General features: G+C 33.4%; 1 protein-coding gene across 8 annotated transcripts in view; it reads left to right on the top strand.

Annotated features, from left to right (window-relative positions):
* Nucleotides 1-24,854, top strand: part of sls (sallimus) — a 249,950-nt gene that overhangs the window by 37,598 nt on the left and 187,498 nt on the right. For 7 of the 8 annotated variants that reach the window (XM_071587296.1, XM_071587295.1, XM_071587294.1 and 4 more), the window contains exons 3-33: nucleotides 3,711-3,874; nucleotides 4,013-4,165; nucleotides 4,612-4,722; nucleotides 6,014-6,144; nucleotides 7,090-7,320; nucleotides 7,459-7,603; nucleotides 8,450-8,922; nucleotides 9,848-9,994; nucleotides 10,186-10,424; nucleotides 11,316-11,545; nucleotides 11,633-11,776; nucleotides 12,145-12,408; nucleotides 12,724-12,867; nucleotides 13,344-13,616; nucleotides 14,444-14,660; nucleotides 14,994-15,141; nucleotides 15,594-15,774; nucleotides 16,159-16,416; nucleotides 16,845-16,981; nucleotides 17,603-17,864; nucleotides 18,261-18,404; nucleotides 18,490-18,747; nucleotides 18,883-19,026; nucleotides 20,062-20,316; nucleotides 20,972-21,115; nucleotides 21,233-21,487; nucleotides 21,578-21,721; nucleotides 22,171-22,428; nucleotides 22,892-23,035; nucleotides 23,637-23,894; nucleotides 24,279-24,422. In XM_071587296.1, the coding sequence (XP_071443397.1) occupies nucleotides 3,711-3,874; nucleotides 4,013-4,165; nucleotides 4,612-4,722; nucleotides 6,014-6,144; nucleotides 7,090-7,320; nucleotides 7,459-7,603; nucleotides 8,450-8,922; nucleotides 9,848-9,994; nucleotides 10,186-10,424; nucleotides 11,316-11,545; nucleotides 11,633-11,776; nucleotides 12,145-12,408; nucleotides 12,724-12,867; nucleotides 13,344-13,616; nucleotides 14,444-14,660; nucleotides 14,994-15,141; nucleotides 15,594-15,774; nucleotides 16,159-16,416; nucleotides 16,845-16,981; nucleotides 17,603-17,864; nucleotides 18,261-18,404; nucleotides 18,490-18,747; nucleotides 18,883-19,026; nucleotides 20,062-20,316; nucleotides 20,972-21,115; nucleotides 21,233-21,487; nucleotides 21,578-21,721; nucleotides 22,171-22,428; nucleotides 22,892-23,035; nucleotides 23,637-23,894; nucleotides 24,279-24,422 (6,200 nt within the window). The remainder of the gene's footprint in view (nucleotides 1-3,710; nucleotides 3,875-4,012; nucleotides 4,166-4,611; nucleotides 4,723-6,013; nucleotides 6,145-7,089; nucleotides 7,321-7,458; nucleotides 7,604-8,449; nucleotides 8,923-9,847; nucleotides 9,995-10,185; nucleotides 10,425-11,315; nucleotides 11,546-11,632; nucleotides 11,777-12,144; nucleotides 12,409-12,723; nucleotides 12,868-13,343; nucleotides 13,617-14,443; nucleotides 14,661-14,993; nucleotides 15,142-15,593; nucleotides 15,775-16,158; nucleotides 16,417-16,844; nucleotides 16,982-17,602; nucleotides 17,865-18,260; nucleotides 18,405-18,489; nucleotides 18,748-18,882; nucleotides 19,027-20,061; nucleotides 20,317-20,971; nucleotides 21,116-21,232; nucleotides 21,488-21,577; nucleotides 21,722-22,170; nucleotides 22,429-22,891; nucleotides 23,036-23,636; nucleotides 23,895-24,278; nucleotides 24,423-24,854) is intronic. The other variant, XM_071587293.1, reaches the window with a different exon arrangement.

Raw genomic sequence — 24,854 nt, 5'->3', positions numbered from 1 at the left:
CGAAGTTTAAGGCTATACATATAAAAAATAAACTTAAATAGTTAAGAACATGCGTGCACTCACTGCGAAAAGTTTTGGCCAATATAGTACCTTTCGCAGAACTATTATTTCTGTCCGTCATTTTTATAGTACTTCCCCTCTAAAGATAAATATCTGCCTTTAAAAATAGGTCAGGGTGCATCATATAAACTCCCCAAAACTTTTCATATTCAACTGTGCCGCTACAAACGGGGGAGAATAGTCAGTTTTTATTTGTATTGAAATTTGGTTGGCTCTTAGTAGTTTTTGACCCGCCCAATTGACCAATAACGTCGCTGTGTTGAGAATGCGTGTTCATGTGGTAACATTTAAAATTACTCTTGATTTCGGTGAGACAAAACTAAAATAATTCAGTTTTATTTAGCTTCGTTTCCTCTATGGTCAGAGTTAATGTATCCTAAAGTACTGTGTTTTTCCGAGGAGTGTAACTTTTAATGAAAAGGGAGTTAACGCAATATTATTTGTTGAATACTTCCTAGTTAGATAATTCGCTAATCCCGTGATGAGGCTGAAAAATCGAAAGCTTACTTGTCACTGCATCTACTTGTGGAAGACACGTATTGTTCAATGTCTTATTAATTTGTGGGTTGCAGTTTTATATGCATCTGTAACATTCGCAAAAAATGTGTACCCTTCAAAGCAGCTTTCCAAAATACCTAAATCGCATCACCCAGTGCAAGATGAGATCAAGGATTATTGTATTGCAAGTACGTGTTGACATCCTTTTTTCGAATTAACACTATAATTAGCCCTATAAATAATCTTGAAAAAGTCATATATTTTCCATATCGTCCAATGATGGTGCCTTTTCCTAGTAAAAGTTAGTATGTAAACAGTTAAGTAAAAAAAACCGTATTGTTTTGAATAAATACCAGGTTATTGTTAAGTACGTAGCTCAGATTAAACATCCAAGTTATATTTTCAAATACACTAGCATTTCCATGGTGGTTAAATGCATTGAATTTCTCTTTCACACTTAATGTAAAATGATCGAACGAGAAAATAATGCAATGACACCAACCGAGGTTAACAGACTGGGAATGAAATCAATTATGGGAATCTTGAGTGTATGAAATATTAGCTATTTCTGTTTCCTTTTTATTATATTAAAAAAGAGCCAGTAGTAACCGTGTAAAGCATATCGTTTAAAATAGAAATCATACAGATTGATCTAGAACATGAGATTGTTGCTGTATGCTGCTGCTTGAAAAACAGTAGTATTAATGAATTTGTATCCACCTTAGTTGTTGTCAAAATATTACGAATTTCACTGCCATGAACTAAAAGGCCTACCCTTACAGTATCGTAGAGTTATTTTAATTGTGTGTGGTGAATCAGATTTTTCTCAATTGAAGTAGGTAACTGTTGAAGTGCGAAATACTGTTACCGAGCAAATCCGAAATTTGTCAATGGTTTCTGTTGCCGCTTTATGAGTAAAGTTACGGATTAAAGCAACTAATTGTAGGTCGTGGAGAAGTTTTGCACTTAGTATTTACAGCTCTCAAAAATGGTTCTCTATTCTCAGCATACGGTTTTCTTTTGGAACCTGACAATCACCCTTCCCTTTTACATTGGAAGTTTACTAAAAGAAAAAAAACTTTAATGGGGTTAATTTTAACTCCTGGACGTTGCTTCCTCAGAGGTGATTATTCTAGAAACTATTTATCATTAATTTTCTGAAATGCATTTCTTTTTCTTCACATTTACTCTGCAATGCAATATTGGATGATAGATTGAAACATGTTTTTGGAGAATATTTGTTCAGGTCAGGCCCAAAAGTAGATCTTTCTTCATTCAGTTGATTCCAGGTTTTAATAATTTGCTCTTGGGAAGAAAAAGGCTCCAAAGAGAAATGAATATTCAGGACATAGCTGTAACTACTTAGCACTATTATTTACAATCAACATGTAAGCAGCTTGTGCATTTGTTTTCAAATTTACAATGATTGCACTGAAAAATACTCAACAAATGGCAGTTTAAATCAATTTATAAACTTATTGAGAAAGTAAACCTTTTCAAAAGTCATTCTTTTAGATCAGAGAAAGCTCATAATGGAGAAGCAATTACCATTATTTTTTGCAAAACATTTTAATTTAGTACATGTCTTAAAAGGAAATTTATGCAGAAACATTCGTTATCGTGATGGTAATGTTCATTTTATCTTTCCTCTCTAGAAATTTAAAAAATGAAAGGGAAGAAACAAACATTGTGTTTCCACGGAATAGAAAAACGTTCAGTCCTGATGAAGCCATGCAGCAAAACTAGTTTGCATTAAAATTTCTCTTCAGTTGAAATGCCAAGTTGGTTTCTTTCTTTGATATAATGGAATTCTATGCAATATTAGCCACAACTGTCTCTCAAAGTGAATCAAATTTTGTGATTAATATTAATTCAAAAATATATTTGTATGGATAACCTTTATTCAGTGACTGGCTAATTGAGTATCTTCTTTGAACAAAATTTATATTGTTTAGGACTGATATAGACTGCATTGAGAAAATTCCAAAGATAAGATTTGAGTTCAAATATATCGGATCAATTAATGTATAGGGGACCATATACATCGAATACATAATTGTTTATGATGCTACATATTTTTACTAGGAAATTGTAGACTCATGTAATCTCAATGATAAAGTGACTAGAGTGGTTAATATTACCAAGAAAAATTGATTCAGTGTGTTTTAAGTATGCTTTAAAAGGATTTCGATTTGCTCCATAAGTTTTGGACTTGACTGAGCAGTAAGTCAAGATCTCTTTGAACTAAACCCTTAAAGACTTCATACAGCAGATTGCGTCTATCCCAATGTTGGAAGTAACCCTGGTATATTATTCATAGAATATTGTTTAGCAAAACCTTTGAATCTCCTTAATATTGTCTACATTGTTTCCCTCCAGCAAGGTTTCAATTTACCTGATCAGGGTAATGTCATGAGGTTTTATTGGTGTTCGCAACAAATCTGGATTTTTCTCAAATGAATATTGATGTGATTGAATGAAATAAAATATTTTGTAAAACTGGAAAAATCATGACATTGAAAAACTTTTATTCTGTGGAAACCATGTAATTTTTAAAACTTAGTCAAATGTAGTCACTCTTGCTAATCTAACCTGACAAGTGTAGGAATCAAAATACAAAAATTGGATTGACATGTTTTAGCTTTTCTAATTTATTTTTTAAGTTTTGATACCCAACCTATTGACATATGGTGCTATGGATTCATTATTTATCATGGAGGAACATTAATTAATTGAACACATTAATTTCTCAGTTTTAAAAACTAATTTTACCCCGTGGCTGCAACAGTTTAACACAGTTTAAGTGTTTAAAAAGTTATAGAAGTTACGGCTGTCATGCTTGAAATGAAGAGTTGAAGGGGAATTCATTATTGGACTGATAGACAGTCTGAGTCATTGCCTAACTGAAGTAAATGCTAACTCTTAAAGAACACATTAATAGTGTTTGAATGACTTTTTCCACATAATATGATGGCATCTATGATAAAGAGGGAGTGGGCGATATTTAACAGTAATTAACTGTTTATCTGGTGAAGGTTCATTTAAATGTATGGGCATATTTTCATATCTTAAAATTCCTTATCTATTTCAGATTCACAAGGTGGAGATTTTAGTGTAATTTGCTAATTTATATGTTTTATTCCCACTTCCAGGGCCATTATGGGTGGGAGGCCAGGAGATGCTTCACCTCCAGTGTTTGAGCAAATATTTCGCAATGCACGTTTTGCTCAAGGAGGTGATGCCCTGTTTGAGGGCAAGGTCACAGGCAATCCCAAACCACAAGTCTCATGGACACGAAAAGGAGCACCCTTGCACGGTAAATAAATTGTTTATTAGATATTATTAAATGTTTGAATCACCAACTCTTCTGATCTATCATATTCATTTTTATAGCTGGTTTTGAGCTGTATATCAGATACTAAACTAATTATGAAAATCCCATTATTCTTTGTAGAATCAAATAAATACAAGATGAAGTACGACCAGCAGACGGGCAGTGTTTCATTACTAATAAATTCAATTGGACCTGGAGATGAAGGGGAGTATACATGTACAGCCAGAAACCAGTATGGGGAAGCAATATGTTCTGTCTTCATTCAACCAGAAGGTTTGTATTATAGTTATTGAATTAAAATTTCACTAGCAGCATGATGGAATTCCTATAATTGTATCTACATAAGTGCTTTTGCACTCAAAAGCAGTTGAACCAATCTTAAAAGAATTAATTATTTATCAAAAAATATAGGAATCTCAAAAGTTGTCAAATAAATGAGGATTATTAGTACATCATAGCAATCTAAATGATGGAATGCCTCATCAAATGGCCACTCACTAAATTAAGGCATTAATGTTTTATCGTTTGGATAATATTTATGAGTTTATGATAATTTTATTATTTCCAATTTTTTTAAATATCTTTTATCACTCTGCCTAATTTTTCATAATGCCAATCTTTGAGTACTCATGGTGAATAACTCGATCCAAGTGTTATATTGTAAAGAAAAATTTGTACTGGAAAATTTTGTATATATAAATGCACAAACGTATGAACAGGTCTAATGAGGATGCAGCGTGAACAGGTCCAAACTCAAAAGCAGACCATGATGCAAGAGGCTGGTATAAGGAAGGAATTTTCTCAGACTATTGAATCATCTGAGCAAAGAAGTATGGTTTTTAAAGATTTGTGCTGATTGATTGTGATTTTTTTATTGCACTTTATTCCCTGGCAAACAATAGGGTTGATGTAAACCCTGTTATCTAGAGTGTCTCTCCTCAAATCTGCATTTCTCCTTTTGTGTTCTTTTTTTTATTTATTTTAATTGACATGCTCATGGGAAAACAAAAACTGATATATATTTTGTATACAACCTCCTACATATTTCTGCACTTTTTGAACATGAATCTCATTTTTGTGATTCCACTTTGTGGTTCTTTTGAAATTTTGTCTGTATGAAACATGAAATTTTGCATGCCTTATGCTCCATTTGATGCACCCTCTCCCCCTGTAGCAGTGTTATGTTCCTTCATTTGTCGTAGTTGAATACTTTCATGCACTTCTTATGCATGCTTGAAATCACTTCAATATAATTGTGGGAATGTTTATGTAAAGAATCCTTTTTTGGAAGTGCTGATTACAGAAGTATGTGAATTTATCAATTTTTCTTTTACTTGACTCTCTTTGAAAAAATGTGTGCGCAGGACTTATGGAATATTAAATTTTTTTAAAGTTTCATTTATTGATAAGAAAATGTTACTACTTTCTAGTGTAATTTAAGCATTTGAAAAAATATAACCTTGATTGTTGATTTCATCAGGTCCATTCCACCAACATTTTATTGACCCCCATTGGATATTTATTTCTTATTATTGATTAATTTTTGTCATAAATAGGTGTTATAATTATGCATATGAAATGATTCTAGATTCATTGTGCTACTTATGTGCAAAGAATGATACAATTAAGTCATTGTTTACCATTAATTATCCAAGGTTAAGTGAAAACAATGACCAAAACAAGAAATAATTAGTGACAAAGGATTGGTTGTTTTCAGTGGAATTGGACACAATTCAATTTGTATTCCTTTCATTTGTTATGTTTGATAATCTGAGAGTTGTCTGAAGTGTAAACATTGAAATACAAACCTTTTATTTGGGGGAAAATTTATTGCCACCAATTTATTTACGCGTGTGCTAATAAGCATACCTAATTGGAGATGAAGTAGAAGAAAAGTTTTTCCATACTCTTGTTTTCTCTCAGAATTTCATGTATGAGTGATTTCTTCATACAGTCATAAATGTATTCATGTTCGATTGTAGAATAGAATGGTAAAGAGTTTTAAATTTTTTTAGTTTTTCATCTGCACTTTTGCATGCTCTGAAATTCCTCAAGCAAAGTTGATTCCACACCTAATTATTTGGTAGTAATAATTTATGTATAATTTAATTCAATAATTAGGTACACAAATGCAGTCTTCATTCCAACGCACTTCTGAACAACGGGTACAGCAACAGCATGGTTACTCAACAAGTGGCTCACTAACATCTGGGAGAGTAACCTCTTATACCAATGGAACCGTTGTTGAAGAGGTAATTTTTTACCATTTTAGCATGAGAATTGTAGTTGCATTATGGAATCCCTTATTAATTATTCTTAGGACTGAAATCTGGATTTTTTTAAATCTTACAATAAAGATGTATATTCTTATTGTGCCGCTGGGAAATTCATTTAAATTTCACTATTCTGATAAAAAAAATAGTAGCTCATGAGCATAGTCAAGCTTGAGGAAATGTCTTTTGTGTGATGTTATTACTTTTTAAGGTGCTTTAAATTTACACATTGGAAATTAGGAGTAACTACACCAATTACGATAAATCCAGGGTAATAATGCTCTTAATACAGTTCTGATTAATGAAAAACTCAACTGCATATTTGATTCAGAGGAAAATCTTGATTAACTTTGGTTGATTGAACTTCTCTCTGCCTTTGCTAGTTTGCCATCAGTTATGATGTTTTCACTTCAGTGAAATGGATATCACATCCAAGAAATATATTGTATATCTCTGGTGATATTGAGCAATAAATACAAAACACCAAATTTTAGGTATCATGACAAATTTTTTTTTTATTTTTAGTTAATTTCTTCTCCAATAGCTAAGGCTTGGTGAAAAATTTATGGAAATACTCGCATATGCAATAAATCGTCAACATGAATTTCTGGAGACTTGTATTATTTTCAAGGCTCCTGGATTATGGTTATTCAATTAATATTAGTATTTATTGATAGGGTGCATAATTGAGATTTAAGGTCATGTAAATTTTGTCTTTGTTCATCAGTCAATGTATTAATATTGACAATAAACCTTACATACTTGAAATAGTTTATCCAATTGTATTTTTTTAAGTTTCTCTAAATAGGCAAGATTCATAGTATTTTTTCACCAATATGTTCATTACTTTTCTTAAAATCTTTTTTACATAAATGTACAGTGTATCTCTTCCAGCTTTTCTAACATCACTATTTTATCTCCCAGGATTTCAAGGTAGACACATTTGAATACCGACTTATCAGAGAAGTAGAATTCCGTCAGTCTCTCACACGAAGATTCATTGGAGAAGCAGATTCTGAATTATCCACAGTGATTGACAGAACTGCTGGACCTGTAGCCCCACCCCAAATTCCTCAAAAACCTCGAAATTCCAAGCTGGTGGAAGGATCTGATGCTATTTTCCAGGCTAAGGTCGCTGCAAATCCAAAACCAAGAGTAAGCCTGTCACCTGACATTTGATTCTTTCATTTTGCTTGTAAATTATGGTGATGAATTGAGTTTTTGTGTCTTGAGTATAATACGAATTGTATGCTCAGTATGAAGAATGTCATATTTTTGTTTTAACATTTCTAGCTGACCTGGTTTAAAAATGGACGAAGACTTCAAGCGTCGCAACGATGTCAAATGACTTACTCTAGTGGATTAGCGACATTGAGGATTCTGTCCGCACTCCCTGAAGATTCCGGTCATTACACTTTGCTGGCAGAAAATACCCAAGGTGTGCAGTAAGGTTAAACATGGACTATATATACTGAATGGTCAAAATAATACTTTTTCCACTGATTGAAATAATTATTTATTTTGGCATATGCGTGATTAGTTGATGATGATATAATGCATAAAAACCTAGGTTGAAATGAATTATTTTATTCTGTAGAAAGAACTTTTTTGATCACTCATTAAGTTCCCATTCCACCTCATTAAACTAAATTTGCCCTAATGTGTACTATTATAGAAGTTTGTATTCTCTTATTGTTATATAAAATAGTTTGCCATGGAAAATATTTAAATGCTGACATTTTTATGCAGTTATTTGTTGTAAATATTAGGTTTCAGATTGCATTCTTAAAATTTACCTGAATTTCTATGGTACCTAAATTTGTCTATATCTATATTTGCTAAATAAAAAAAAAACAAATACTTATCATCTTCAAAGCTGTAACAAGCTCAGCACTGTAAATTAGGCCAAGGTGTCATAAATCAATCATTAAAAAGATTTAATGTAATTTAAAAGAATTAGCTCTGCCAAGATTGAATAAATTATATTGACATATAATTATAATTTTAAGCTATTGCATGGCAAATATTGGAATAAACTTTTATTACTTTTACTAGTTAGTTGCTGCTAATGGGTAGCTTAAAGTTGATTGATTGCAGGGTAATGGCTGACCTTGAAAAGAGCTGTTTCAAAGAATTTCAAGGAATGGCAAAGGGTCACTCCATTTTTGCGAGACTCATTTTTTCCTTTTTTCTAATACCCGTGTGTTTCGTGGATGTATTTTACCCATAATATTTTTTTTCAGTCCAAATTATGATGTTTAAAAATCAATGTTTTATGTTACAGGTTGTGTTGTGTCATCTGCATACTTAGCCATAGAACCTGACCTAAATAAAGCACCCCAAGCAGTGACACCTCAGCAGCAGCAGAAACAACCTCAGTTCCAGCAGCAACAACAGCAGCAAATGCAACAACAACAATACATGCAACAGCAACAATACATGCAACAACAACAACAAGAAGTACTTGAGACTGTAGACTCTGGTGGCAAGAGCTTAGCTCCCAACTTTGTACGTGTATGTGCAGATCGGGAGGTGACAGAAGGGAAGATGACACGTTTTGACTGCCGTGTTACTGGTCGACCATACCCTGATGTGACATGGTACATCAATGGTCAACCAGTTGTAAATGATGCCACCCACAAAATACTTGTGAATGAGTCTGGCAGCCATGCTCTGATGATAACATACGTAAACCGCTCGGATAATGGTGTTGTTACTTGTGTGGCAAGAAACAAGAGTGGAGAGACATCCTTTCAGGTATGTTACTTGTTTCTTGAGAGTCAAGAAAGGTTATGAATGAAAAAAATCGCATTTCTATTTCTAAGTTTAGTTAGATATCCCAGAATAAAAACTTCAAATATTTTAAATAATATTTGAAAAAAGAAAAATCTTTGGTATTATTTAAATTCTGGTAACTGTTAAAGATATCTTTCATTTCAATCAGTCTTTATTCATCCTGGTGGAAATTTTGTAACATAATATACAGAATTTGCTGTGCAAATACCATTAAAGAATTGGATGGTCAGGTTAGTCAGTTGGGAAATGCACCCACCTGCCTACCCAAAGGTCATGGGTTTGTGTCTTGTCTTGGGAATGGATGTTGCCATGTTGATGTTGTGTATGCCAGTACATTTCATGTATGCCATTTTTAATGCTTGTGTCAAGATATGATGGAAAAGTTGAGCATATAAATTTGCATAATTTGGATTTTCATATAAGTTAAATGCCAATAATGAAATGGCATGTTATACTTTCAAGATATTGTGTTGTTGCCCTAAGAAGCACACAATATACAAATAATTAGTAACTGCCAAAGAATTTCTTATTCTTGTAACCTCTAATCCCTCTCTAAATTTGAAAGCAGGTTAAATTAATGACTCTCAAACAATTGGTTTTGTGGATCATAAGTTTTGAAAATTGGTATTACTCGTATGGCTTATGTACACACTGGCCTTAATATGCATTAGTAATTGCTAACAATTTGTTCAGTGTGATATGAACTTATTGTAAATTACCTTTTTCACTTATTACAGTTTATGTATATTTAAGTTTATACAACAAGTTTGAGTGGTAAGCCAAGTTATATGAAATTAAGGGTATTGGTGACCTCTTGAATCACACTATGTTAGGGTTTACTGTATTTTGATAATTAATTGTTTTTACTTGTTATCATCTACTGTAGTGCAATCTGATGGTGATAGAGAAGGAACAAGTGGTAGCACCAAAGTTTGTGGAGCGATTTTCCACTGTCAATGTCAAGGAGGGGGAGCCAGTGGTACTTACTGCCCGAGCTGTGGGTACTCCTGCACCTCGAATTACATGGCAGAAGGTAAGAATTCATTGCTGGTATGCTACTTAGATAATGCTATCCGTATGCTTTGATGATTGAATTTTGTGCTTGACTACTCATTGGGTAGTGATTGAAATATTAAAAAATGGGTACAGTAATCATAATTATAATGCTATATGTCCTTTTTGTAAAAATTGTAAATAAAAACCATTTGTTAATATTAATTCCAGGATGGGGTTCAGATCTCTCCAAGCTTACAAGCAAATATCACGACCTTGGATAGTGGAACCTCAACTCTTGACATACCTTGTGCACGTGCAATGGATGCTGGCTGGTATCAATGCACAGCTCAAAATGTGGCAGGTTCCACTGCAACAAGAGCCCGATTGTTTGTGGAAACCCCTCAAGGGTCCAGTCCACAACCACGAAAACTGAACCTGCCTCGACCTACAAAAGTCATTGAACCTGAGTATGTGATATTATTATGAAAAATTTTTAATGATTGACTAGGTTCCAAAATTATTGCGTATTGCCTAATTTAAAAAAATAAACACGGGATACAAATGATACTGTTAAATAAATATATTTATGCGTGAAAAATATAATTATTTCGTATGATAATAGAGAAATACATGTGGGTATCATCACATTGTGGTAATAGGGTAAATGCTTCTTCAATGTTAATGAAGTCCATCTTGCACAGTAATGTTTTGATGTTGACCCTGATATTCATCTTGTTGAGTAAGTGAAATAAGTAGGAATCTCTGCTCACCGTTCTTTGATACCTCTGTGCTTTTATAGTAATTATGCTGTGATAATTCAATTCTGGTTTTGCATTTCAATGAATTTTTTGGTATCTTTTGAAATAATTGCTGTTTACAAATCACAAATTTTGGATATTGCAGTTTTTAAATAGTTAAATATTTCAATTTTGTATTGAATTTTACTATTTTCTTATTACTTGTTTATATTACTTAGTCATGGTGGTTCTGTATAAAAACAAGGCTTCATTACCTTCACAGTATTCCATGGTGTTGCAATTTATTTTTATAAACTTTTGAAAAAACCTTGGAAGTGTGCTTTTTAAAAGTTTGCAATAATTAAGAGTCTCAGGACACAATAATCTTTCTCTTGCCTTAACAATTCCATCTTAGAAGTTGAGATGGCCATTTCCATTGATATGCTGCCGGTGACCAAGTGTTCTTAAGAATTAATGGATTGTGCTCACATTTAGTAGAATTTACATGGTTAGGGTTACCATCAAATATAGAAGTTCAGAGTAGATGATAAATTCTTTAAAATTTGTACGAGAAACTGTTGCTCCGTTTTCAATTTTTAAATTACTTAATTTATATTCAAGATTGCCATCAGAGCCAGAGGTCATTTTCCTGAGGCATGTAGAGCGTGCAAAACCTCATGTTCCTCAGTCTGAAGAGGAAAAGATATGGCCTCCTCCAGTATTCATTGTACCTCTTCAGAATGCATCCCAATCTGAAGGAGGAAGAGTTCATTTTGAAGCACGCATTGAACCAGTTGGAGACCCAAGCATGAAAGTAGAATGGTTTGTTAATGGAAGACCCCTTGAAGCCAGTAAGTGTTTTAAAATGCATTTTTATTATCATATAGCTGAATTTATTCACCTTAAACCTGATTTTCATGATAAAACCATTTTTTTAGGCTCTCGTGCTACAACAACCTTCAGATTTGGATACATTTCTTTGGATTTAATCAGTATTGTCAGAGAGGACAGTGGAGAATATGTGTGCAGAGTTACCAGCTTGTCTGGATGCGCTGAATCTCAAGCAGTATTAGGTGTAACAGGTGAGTTTTATGTATCAATGGAAATGCTTATGTTGAAACGTAGTGTATGAATTTCCAATTTCATTGTTAATATAATATTAGAGTACATTTTTTCAATTTTGGGTTTGAAATAAAAACATTTGATAAAGGTATCAAATTATTTCTATATTTAACCTTGTAACATTTAAGGCTTAACATAGTTTTGAAAATAAGTAAGTCATATCTGTTACTAAAATGGGAACTTCAGTAATGAAACCTTAAGTATAGAGTTGTTTTCATCATAGTCATGATCTAGTGTCACATCCTTTATTAGCCATCTCTTACCTAACCCTCAAGTTGACAATTTACATTAATGTTTTTACTTAATTCTCATTATTCACTTATTTTAGCTCGTGCCCTAATTGAGCAGAGCACTCAACACCCATCAAGTTTGCAGCAAATACAGCAGTTGGAAGATTATTCTCGTTACCAGCGTACCGAAAGTGTGGATGAAAGCATGCTCTCCTCCCAGAAACCAAATTTCATTCGTCCACTCCAGGAGCTAGGGGAGCTTCAGGAAGGAAGGAATGCTCACTTTGAAGCACAGCTGACTCCAGTCAGTGACCCCACAATGCGTGTGGAGTGGTACAAGGATGGAAAACCTATTACTGCTAGTGAGTGCCCAAAATTGTATTCATCAGTTTCTCCAAAATAACTTGCTATTTTTATGAAGTGTATTCATTCTATGTTAAGTTTCCAATTGAAAACTAAATTTGTATTTAAAAGTAACCAAGGTAAGCAGTTTGACATGGCCTAAGCTGTGTACGCTGCACCTAAAATAAATTCTACCTAAGGCATGCAGGTGGCTACGTTACTTTGAGATATTGTAGCCATATAATTATGTCTCATTGATAAACAAACGTCCTTATCATATATTAATTTTTGATAGTTATTTAATCATTTCAATAATTCAAGTTTGTTCTTTCTAGGCTCTCGCATTACGACGATTTTCAACTTCGGCTACGTCTCCTTAAATATATTGCACCTACGGGCCGAAGATGCCGGCACTTATACTGTGAGAGCAGTAAATAGGCTGGGAGAAGCAATAAGCACTGCTTCACTAAAAGTTTACGGTGGGTAATTGCCATTAAGAGTAATGAAAATGTCATCACAAGCATTGCTATTAAAGTAAGCTTTGTATTCTTAATTATGCAATCACGGGAAGAAACTGAGCTACTAAGAAATATTTTTACACTTTACTGGAAATTACGGCTATGTATAAAAAAATAAACTTTTATCATATTTGCCTTTTTACATGCTAGATATTATATTAAGAAATATTGAAAGATGACAGCAAGCTTGGCTGTATTTAACAAAAATGTGTATCATTTCAGAGTCTAACCTAGTTACAGAATGATCAGATAATCCTTAATTTGCTTTTTACATCTTAAGCCAGAAAAAATCAAAACAATTGAATTCCCCTGGTTTTAAAGTATGTAGGATAATTTTGATGTAGCAGGGAAATGGTGGTTATTAAAGAATTGATAATTTTTTTACTTGAATGCATTGATTAGTTATTGAAAATATTTTTGTATCACTAATACTACAGCTCGTACGAGTGTCACAGGAGACTTGGGAATACCTGAGCAGCAAAGATATATCGAAAAGGTACAGGAACTAGAAGCTTACCAGCAAGCAATGCAAGCAAAGTATGTTCAGGAAGTTCCTGAATCAACATCGCCGCCAGTGTTTCGATCACCTATTGGAGATCAAATTGACATCAAAGAAGGTGGATTTGCTCACTTCGAGGCTCGCTTGGAACCTTTGGGGGATCCAAGCCTCAAAGTTGAATGGTTCAAAGATGGAAAGCCAGTGGAAGCTAGTAAGTGTTGATTTGGCCATTTTATTATGCTTGAAACTTGAGTATTTTTTGATAGGTAGTTAAAAGATGTGTCAATATTTATATTAAAAGGCTCAGATATATAAGGTATATGACAGGTATATAAGTCAGGGATTTTTCAGTTCATTATAAATTAAAATTTAATTAGGATATGTGGATGGCAACTCAATTTTTACTGTAATACAATGGATGGGTTAGACTGTCTTTCTTGTTTCCAATTTTGAATGGGAAAAATTTATTTGTAATTAAAGTTGTTAATGTGGCATATTCATCATAGATATTGGATTTAATATAACTAATACTTATTCTGTGTAAGTTTCCTTTCCTCCTTGTTAACCTATGTTAAGTTTTTTAGGTGAAGTGCGATTTGATTTGAAATTCAATCCAGAATCCGAAAAAATAGCTAATTATCCTCTAAATGAAAAACAAAAGAAATTAGTAAAAAAAAGAAAAGTAAATCCTATAATATTTGTGAAAATTGAATTAAAGGTAAATTTGGACCCTTTGAGTTTTCAATATGTCATATTGCCTAATACATTATCATTAGTATACCACTCATTTTTTTCTATTGGAGGGGTGATTGGAATATATTTACTGTTGTGTGACTACATTGTGTGGACAGAGTTAACTCAATGACAATTATTGAAATTAGTTTATATTTTGAGAACTGAGAGGGTAGATGAGCTAAATGGACAGAGTTAATAATGGTGGAAAGAAATAGCTAGTTCATAAGGTAGAATTTTGGAAAATGTTCCTCGCATATTTCTGGCCCTATCTCATTGATTAAATAAACTGTTGTTATTTTCTAGGCTCTCGTATCACCAGTTTCTTCAACTTTGGATATGTGGCATTGACCATTAAGTCTGTAACATCCCGTGATGTTGGCACATATACATGCCGTGCAACCAACAGGATGGGTCAAGCCACCACTGCTGCCAAACTTACTGTTTTGAGCAAAAAGGATATCATTTTTGATTCACAGCATCCAGGTGGTTTGGAAAAGATACAACACCTTGAAGATACCAGGTAATATATTTAGGATCTTTTCATACCATTGTACTATTGCTTCTATCCAAAGCTCTGTTGCGTCCTTCCAAAACAAAACATAAAAAATGGAATTCCTTACCTGCTCAATTCGCTAAGTATTTTAATAGACAAATAATAAGGTATCATAATTTTACTGTCAGAATTCAGAACAAGAGACTTTTTTAAGTTTGTTTATGGGGAACTAATATTTTTTGTTTGATATTAGGAGTAAAGTAGGAGTATTAAATTATGATTCAAAAATCATCTTTAAGTTCTGTATCTCTTTGCAGTGTTATTTTGAATGTTGGTAATACGTAGATACTTTCTTTTCAGTCGCTACAGCCACAGTGTCCAAGAGGAGTCGGTTGTTACACAAAAGCCCCGATTTCTAGGACCTTTGAAAGGGACAAACAAAATTGTTGAAGGCCAGAGGGCTCACTTCGAAGCCAGGGTTGAGCCCCAGAATGATATGACATTACAGGTTTGTAGTGTATTTACTATTTTTATTAAGTATTGACCATCAGTAAAATGGGCTTGCTATTTTCTTAAAGTGCTTGCATGCTCTGGCTCAGCCGAGTACAAATGGTCGTAATGAATTTTATCATTTGGGTGGAAGGGTATTGTTTAATATGCTCTCTTCCTAAACCTGAAAGTTTTTAAAACCAAATTGCTGCTATCCAAACATTCATTTACTTGTCAACAGATGAATAAAATTGGTAGTTACCCCCGAATTTTGCCTTGGAAGCCCGTTCTTAAGTAAGAAATGCTAAGTGTTAGCATTTATTGATAAAATTGCAGTTAATTAATTTTTTTCTCTTCCTATTGAACAAGATTTCATAAGTTGAATATTTTAAAGCAATGCTTGCAATTATTACAAATATCAAGTCCTGAAGACAATTTTCCTTTGACCTCCAACACTCCCTTTTCTTATAGATTGAATGGTACTTCAACGGAAAAGTGATCATGAGTGCTAGTAGGACCCAAACATATCATGACTTTGGATATGTCGCCCTTGATATTGTAAGTGTCCGCTCTGAAGATGCTGGTATGTACACAGTTGTTGCAAGAAATGCTCTTGGTGAAGCACAGCTGTCTGCACAAATGGAAGTTGAAAGTAAGTTTTAAAACCATAGAACCATAGAGATTAGTTCAAGTAGTAGTTATGTGGTTCCCACATTTATTACTCAAAAGTTTTCCTCCATGCCGTTAGTTTCTCATACATTTCTGCACTTTGGTGATCATAATTCATTTATTGTGTAAGAGCATGAGGGGAGTTTATTAGGTGGGTAATAACTTTAAAGCTTTGTGTTAAGTGGAAGACTTCAGATTAGAAAATAAAAAGTTATCCAGACTGAATTTATTTTCTGATTAAAATAAGACAGGCGTATGGGAACCAAGTACATATGTACCAAGTAAACAAAGGCTGAATGTATTGTATCAAAGTGTTTTTTGCTAAGTTTTGGAAATTTCATTTAATAGCCTTTTTGTTTGTTTTCAGCACGCTCCAGCATTGACACTTCAAGCATGCATAAGGTCACTATGGAGAAGACGCAACGATTGGAAGAGTCCAAGTTCCAAGAGCCCCAATACCACATTGAAGAAATATCAAAATCTAAGCCAATATTTGTGCAACCATTGACTGATACTAAACCAGTTGCCGAAGGAAAGAACATTCACTTGGAATGTCGCTTGGAACCAATGGGTGATCCAACTATGAGGGTTGAGTGGTTCTTCAATGGAAGGCCTGTAACTGTTGGTAAGTTAACATCCATGTCTTTCTATTTAGCCTCTACTAGCTCCGATTGGCTAGCATTTTGTGTTAACACTTAAAAAAGGGATTAGCCCCAAATGTTGCTCTTATAGATTTTTGTTCTAAGGAAGTACTCCCAGTGTATGTGTTCTGAGACATAATTGGGATTTGAGCACATGCTCTCTGTTCAGTGGCCCAATGATCCAGATAGTGAATACCACAGTTGTTTTAGTAACATTAGGAAAATACAATTAGCATTTGGGACTTATTGAATGCTTTCATAATAAGTCAACCATGTATCAGACTGCTATGATTAGTACCCACGGAGCATAAAAGGAAGATATTAACCTTAATTATTTTGCAAACCTATGAATTTTAAGGAACCATTTATGTAGCATTTTCAGTTATAACTCATGTGGTGCAAACTTTTTCAGGATCACGATTTAAGACCTATTATGATTTTGGCTACGTGGCCCTGGACATCATCCATGCTACTACAATGGATTCTGGAGAATATACTGTCAGAGCTACAAATCACTTGGGCTCAGCTCATACTTCATCATGCGTTAGAGTGAGTAATGAATTTTATTATTTTAATTACTCTTTAAGATATTGCATTATTCATTAGTAAACTTCAATGACTTATTTATATAGCATCATATTAGCAATGTTATTTTAAATTATTCACTAATGAGGTAAGGTATAAATAAATATGTTCATGTTCCTAAGAATCTTGTTAAATTTATGTACTACTATTGTAGTAAGAATAGTAAAAAGGCCATGATTCAATTTAATATAGCTCACAAGCAAATGAAAGTTTAAAATGTCAGCAAATATAATTTTACTTTGTTGCCTCATTCCTTAAATCAAATATTGTACAACATAATTTCATTTTGGAAGTGTATTTTACCTTATAGTTACCACATGCCCAAATAAAAAAGAATGAATATATGAAGTCTTTGAGGTTGTGTTATGCATAGATTCCTATATTATTTGTTGAATGTTTTGCCATAGTCTGCTTAGCGCACTCCAAAATTTAAAAGATTAGGAAAGAATTGTTGAGAAGTTATTGCTGCAACTGTTATGCTTATCAGAGTTATTCCAGATATCTTAGAATGACTTGACTTTCCAGTAATCTCTGGTGAAATACAAGTTCAAAGTTTGGTAATCAATTAAAATTTGTTCTCTTCAGGTTATTAGCAGATCTGATATTTTAACTGAGACCCAAAATGAATCCGCCTTGGAACAAATACAAATGTTGGAAGACTCATCTAGATACCAGAGGAAGATGGTTGAAGATGTTACTGTCATGCAACCCCCACAGTTTACTCGACCTTTACATAATGTTGAAACAGTCGAGGGCACCAATGTTCACCTTGAGTGCAGACTACAACCTGTCGGAGATGCTTCAATGCATGTAGACTGGTTTGTCAACGGACATCCTGTTAGAACTGGTATGTCAAAAAAAGAACATGCTGACAGTTGTATTATAATCTTTTGCATACTTGTTTAATCTTTATCTGGGGGAATTATAGTTAGTGAATGATATGAGCTTAGACCCACTTAAGAAACTTGTAACTTAGATTGAGATCATCATCCATATATTAATTAATACTATTAATTAATATGTAATGCATCACCATTCCTGTGTTAAATTTATTCAATCATAAGATAAAGTTTCTCTTTGAGATGAATATCATAGTCATAAAATGAAACATAATCAGAATTATTTAATTCTAAATTTAGTTAATAAAAAATTGACCTTATTTCATTCTAAATAATTAGAGCAGAGGAAGCTATTATTATTTCATGCTCTGAAAATAACTTTGATGCATGCTTTATATCTTTAGGTCATAGATTTAGGCCTGCCTATGACTTTGATTATGTGGCTTTGGATCTTTTGGGAGTCTATCCTGAGGACTCTGGAGTTTATACTTGCCAGGCACGCAATCAGCTCGGAGAGGCAGTTACATCTTGTTCGGTTAAAGTGATTGGTATGTGAAACATGAAAGTAGTATGAGAATTGCAAAAAAATACATAACATGATTTACATATTCTATTTCTTTAAAAATATTGCAGCCAAAAGAGATCTGCTTTTAGAGTCTCAGCATCCAAGTGGTTTGGAAAAAATCCAGTATTTGGAAGACAGCTCAAGATATCGTAAGACTGAATATATGGATGAAGTTGTCAACATCAAGCCCAAATTTGTTACAAAACCTAAGAGTTTAGAAAACATGCGAGAGGGAAACCATGCTCATTTTGAGTGCAAGTTGGATCCAGTTACTGATCCTAACCTCAAGGTGGAATGGTATAAAAATGGACGACCTATTACTGTAGGTTAGTGAAATTTAATTCCAGATGACCAAGTTTTGCTCCAAAATGTGTTTGAGATCAATATTTCAAGCCCATTTATTTTTCTCATGAACCTTTAAGGAAATTTACAAAGACATTCATCAATATTTTTTTAACTAGGTCACCGTTTCAGACCTATTCATGACTTTGGGTATGTGGCATTGGATATCATTGATCTCATTGCTGAGGATTCAGGTGTTTACACTTGCCGTGCTGTCAACTTAGTTGGATATGATGAAGTCCAGTGCAATTTGACTTGCAAAAGTAAGTGATAATATTTTTCATTTTCTCAATTTTCATTGCACAATTTCATTTTCCTAATTTAGCAAAAAAATTGAATTCAGATTGAGTTAGCTTTATTATAAGTTTTTATTTGAAAGATGATAATGATTCAGTGCAGTTTCATGACACAATTGCAAGCTCTGACCTTGCCATTGTGTAAACTATCTCGGTTCATCCCTTGGTTAACCCGATGATGAGTGAAAATTTAACTATTAGGAACCAATGGGCTCACAAATCTCAAGAAACAAGTAAATGACAAAAACGAATGTAGGAATTCATGGCAAATTTTATAACTACTTTGGATATCTTAAATTATTATTATTATCATGGAACAGATCATGTTTGAATTGTTTACTATATTCAGTGTTAATTCTTAAAGTTGTTAATGCAGAAAATGAATCAACTGCATAGTTATCTTGGCATATATTTTTATTTGTGTAACCTGACCGTTTATTATTCAGCATGCATACTTCTTTTTAATTAATTGTATTATCTCAGTACAATTAATTTTGAGTAATAAAACAATCATCTGCTTTGGGTTTAATAGTAGCCTGTATTAAAATATGATAACCATAACTTTACTTTGGCCTTGGTTAATTTCCATGGCTATAGATCACTGTTTGCATCCAATTCTTTTAAAAGATATTGATGAGATCAAATCCTCTTTTACTTAATTTTGCAAGCCATGGAACACATTTTTCCTTTTCTTTTCTGATTTCTGTGGTTCCTTTCCAGTGTGTTGTTCAATAACCCTTCACATTAGTTTTGAAATACACGCACTCATATGAATGTTAGCATGTATGTATAATAGATTCTAATAAAGAAAGAGGATATCCATAGTGAAAAAAGCAACTAAGGAGCTATTTTAATTATGGATACCCATGACTCTCACAAAGTCATTCCTAATTTTATTAAGTCTTAAGGAAAAAGAAGTTTCAAACTTTTTGAAGTTTATATGTACATGTGAGCATAATAATTTATTAAATTGATTACTAATTGGATTTTTCAAATCTAAAGGTTCTGCACAAATCCTGACTGGCACTCAGAATGAGATTGGATTGGAACAGATACATCACCTTGAAGACAGGTCAAAGTTTCAGAGAAGTGAGATGATAGAGGAAACAACATCTCAAGCACCTATTTTCACCACTTCATTGAAGAATATTGAGATCAAAGAAGGACAGCGAGCGCACTTTGAGTGCAGACTTATTCCTGTGTCAGATCCCACCATGAAGGTTGAATGGTTTCATAACAATGTTCCAGTAAAATCAGGTATGGCTCAAGTAGTTTCTTATTCATAACAGCCATTAGATTATGAATAATTGTGAATGGCATATTTAGAGTTCATATGGAGAACACCAGTTATTGTATATGCTTAAGTTCTTTATAAAGGATATAATTGGTAGATATAATGTGCAGCAAAATACCAGAATGATCAATTTTTAAGGTAATTTCTTGCAAGCAGGATAGTCCTCGTAATTGTGGGTGGGTTTTTTAATCATAACTCTAGAATTTCAAAAATTAATGACTAGTTAAGGAATCATTTCTTTTTCTGTGTATTCGGAATGTATTTCACTATAAAATAATTCTTGACTAGTTCACTAGGAACCGTAATTTGAGGCTTATGGTTGGGCTGTTCTTCTGCTCTCCATACTGTGATCACAAGTTGAAGGCTGAAAAAATTCTTGAAATATAATGGAGACTGATTTTTACCACTGAAAAAGGAGCTATAAGCATCGAGAAGCAGAAAGCATATGGTTATAACCATTGTTCTGTATGGAAATGTTTTCATGCCAATGCAATTTAATGTGTTAATAAAAAATGTATAAGTATTGGCATGAAAAAAGGATATTCAGAAGATTTTCATCAGATGCTGTAACTTGCTCTGTTGACATTTTTTCCAATCTTTGGGTATCTTCTTTTACAGGATCAAGGTTTACTGAAACGAATAACTTTGGATTTGTAGCCTTAGATATCATGTATTGTTACCCTGAAGATTCAGGGACCTATACATGCAGAGCTAAAAATGCAATTGGACAAGCTGTGACATCTGGAAACCTAGTTGTCCAATGTGAGTAACATGTCTATGAGAAGCAAGCATTTTCAGTTTTCAGTTTGTAAGTGGAAATTAGTAATTCCTTTTCCTAGTCTTTACCTTATTGCTACATTTATTTTCATGTAATTTCAGCTAAGAAATCAATATACCTAGATACACATAATGAGGCGGCCCTTAGCCACATCACTCATCTTGAGGATTCATCCAGACACCAAAGACATGTCCAGGAGGATTCTGTAATATCACAGGCACCTGTTTTCACACTACCAATGCGTGACTTAAGAGTGGCAGAAAACCAAGCTGCTCACTTTGAAGCTCGACTAATTCCTGTTGGAGATCCAAAGTTGAGAGTAGAATGGCTGCGCAATGGAGTGCCCATAGAAGCTTGTAGGTTTTCGACCATTAGGTGTATTTGTGTAACAGTATTTCCAGTTACTGTTTTCTATTACTGATCAATGAATGAAAATTTATTTACAGCAAACCGTGTCACCACAATGCATGATTTTGGTTATGTGGCTCTGAATATGAAATATGTATATCCAGAAGATTCCGGGACTTATACTTGCCGGGCAGTTAACGATTTAGGACAAGCTGTGACTTCTTCTACATTGGTGGTGCAATGTAAGTTGATACCTTGTTTAGGTTTTTATTCATGGAGCCTATTCTAAAAGACTGTGGGAGATGCCATGATAGTAACTTTAAACATAGTCATCCGCTAAATGTGCATTACAATGCAATAAAGAGTGTAAAAATCATTCACCTTGACAGGGAATCAAACCCAGTCAAGGCAAATAATTTTTGCACTCTGATATTGTTGCATTGTTTATGGAGCCTTTTCATTGAAGATCACAATTCAAATTCCATAAGGCATTTAGTTTTCTGAAAATCAAATCAAGAACATTATTGTTTTATAACTTTCAACACAATAATATGTTACTTTTTGTTGGTCTTAAATTTTAGTCATTGTGGTAACTATGAAATGCTATAGGAATTGGATGTTTAATTAAAACCTATTAGTCACCTGCGTCAATATAAAATCACCTTGGATTGACCTCTTGCATCTTCTACAGCCAAGGCATCTTTGCTGCTAGAAAGCCAACATGAAGGTGCATTGCAGAAACTTCAGCAGCTAGAGGATTCCTCCAAATATCATCGACGTGAAGAAGAAGAGGTTGTTGTCACACAAGCTCCACGTTTTGTGACCCAGTTGAATGGTCCTCATGAACTAACTGAGACTCAAAGTGCTCACTTTGAATGCCGCATTGAGCCTTATCCAGATGCAAACTTGAAAGTGGAATGGTTTCACAATTCTAAACCACTTCAACAGGGTAAGTAGGATTTGATATGTAAATCGTAAAAAGTGGATGCTAGTTAATAAAAACATTCATATTTGAGCATAAATATTCATGCACTGACAAAAGCTTTAATTGAACCAATCACTAAAATTAGAAAAGCAATGAATGAAAGACCTTGGTTAATTAAATAAAATTTTTGAAAATTATTTACTGTAAATATTTGGTATTTAATTAATTTATTCAGTTATAAATCCTAATGTTAGTAATGAAAATATGAATTGGAAAATTTCATTTATGTGCACATATTACAGTATTTCGTTGGGAAAGGTTTTGGTTGAAAGAATACCATGAAATCTTGATTTCAGTGAATGCTAATTAATGAATTTGGAATTATTTACTTTGAAAAAATTATGAAGCAGTGCAATTTTTGTACAAATTCATCAGTGGCTATATGTTATGATATGCTTTTTACATCATATCATATTCCTTTTTACAGGACACAGATTTAGAACAACATATGATTTTGGGTTTGCTGCTTTGGACATTCTTACTGTATATGGTGAAGATGCTGGACAATACACATGCAAAGCTACCAACAGAATTGGTAGTGCCACATCTACTATTGAGATCAAAGTCAAGTGTAAGTATAAAAAAATCATTCAATTAATGACTAGAAACATTTTTATCCAGTAACCAAAATACTATTGCTTTGTAAGGAATAGTTATATTCTAATGTTGCTCAAAATTCACCATTCCTCAGCCTTTAATGACCCAAGTAATGGTGCCTGATTGCTAAATTAGAATCACCTGCCTTCAGAAAATGTTGGATTTTCACATGCATGACCATGCAGGTAAAATGAAAAACTTTTTACGGGGTATCAATTAAATCACTTTCAAATTTCCCTGAAATATTCCTATGCATAGCTTTTATAAAGCTTAATTAAGTCTGGGCTATTGAGGACAGCAATAAGTGTAAAATAGTTTCCATCCTTTTGATACCTGATTGATCTTTTTGAATCTTTTTTCTAATAGCACCTTACTATTAACTTGGTCTTTAAAGGCATGCTAGTTGTCACGTGTCAATTTTTCAAATATTTTCTTGAATGATATGTTTCTAGCTTGTAGAATTTAGGCTTCTAATGTTGACATGGATAATAAATGAACCAGTGCAAGTGACTTTGAAAAATTAGAACCAAATGAGGTTTCTGTAGAAGTCTCAACATTATGTATTATTTCAATAGGTCGCTCATCGATCATATCTGAAACCCAGCATGAGGGGGCATTGCAGAAGATTCAATATTTGGAGGATGAATCCCGATTCCGTAAAGGAGTCCAAGAAGAACCTAGCATCATGGAAAAACCTCAATTTGGACGTCCCTTGAAAAATCTTGAGAATTTGGTGGAAGGGCAAGCAGCCCACTTGGAAGCAACCCTTACACCAGTGAATGATCCCACAATGCGAGTAGAATGGTTCTGTAATGGGCGTCCAATACCACAGGGTAAGCATCATCTTGTAGATTGGTATTTTAAGTTTAATAGAAGTCTTAATGTAATTTTTTAAATTTTCCTTGAATTTCATCACAAGGAATAATTATACTCAATTTTCTTCACATATCAGTTGATACTTCAATAAATTCAATTGAATGAATGTTTAAATATTGAAAAAAATGATGTGAAAATCATAGTCCTGAAAACTCAGTTGGCATGTACATAAAATGTTAATACAAAATGTACAATTACAGAGGGAAAAAATCATTTATTTTTAATGATTTATTTTTCATGAGTAGCATTAGTTCTTGTTGCACTCCAGAAAGGCATTGTATTTAACTGGCATAATAAAATAGTGGTCATATTCTATATACTAAATTTATTTCAAATTTTAGGTCATCGCTTCAAGACAACATATGATTTTGGCTATGTGGCACTTGATATTTTGTATGCTTATGCTGAAGATTCTGGGACTTATATGTGTCGGGCAAGGAATGCTGCTGGGGAAGCTGTAACCACATGCTCTGTTAAGGTTGAAGGTAAATTCGAAAGGGCTGTAAGAATCTATGGAGAAAACTTTTTTGAATATTTCAAGATGGGTTCCTCTGCTTGTGGAGCATATAAAATTTCTTCTTCTCATTATGGAAACTTGGCTGTCACCTCGCATGAAGAAACCAAAAAAAATATTATAATCAATAAAACAGTATATGGTGATCCCTATAATTAACTTTTGAACAAGAACAGATTATTGTGCACAGACAACGTAGTTCCTAACAGCTATGATGAAATTATACTTTATTTACTGACCTTAAACAGCATGCATGATTGTGTCATTTTAAAACTACTTACGAGTGTATATACTCGTGAATACTTGAACATTAATCCTCTGTTTGCATGAAATACTTTTAACATACATAGTAAAAAACCATATACGCAGTAGCCAACCCAACCCAAAGGTCTGTTTGGTAGGT

Source organism: Hetaerina americana, unplaced genomic scaffold (assembly GCF_022747635.1).
Source record: "Hetaerina americana unplaced genomic scaffold, ioHetAmer1.1.p SCAF_3, whole genome shotgun sequence".
Lineage (NCBI taxonomy): Eukaryota > Metazoa > Arthropoda > Insecta > Odonata > Calopterygidae > Hetaerina > Hetaerina americana.
Note: the sequence above shows the minus strand (reverse complement) of the source record. Positions and strands in the feature narration are given on the sequence as shown.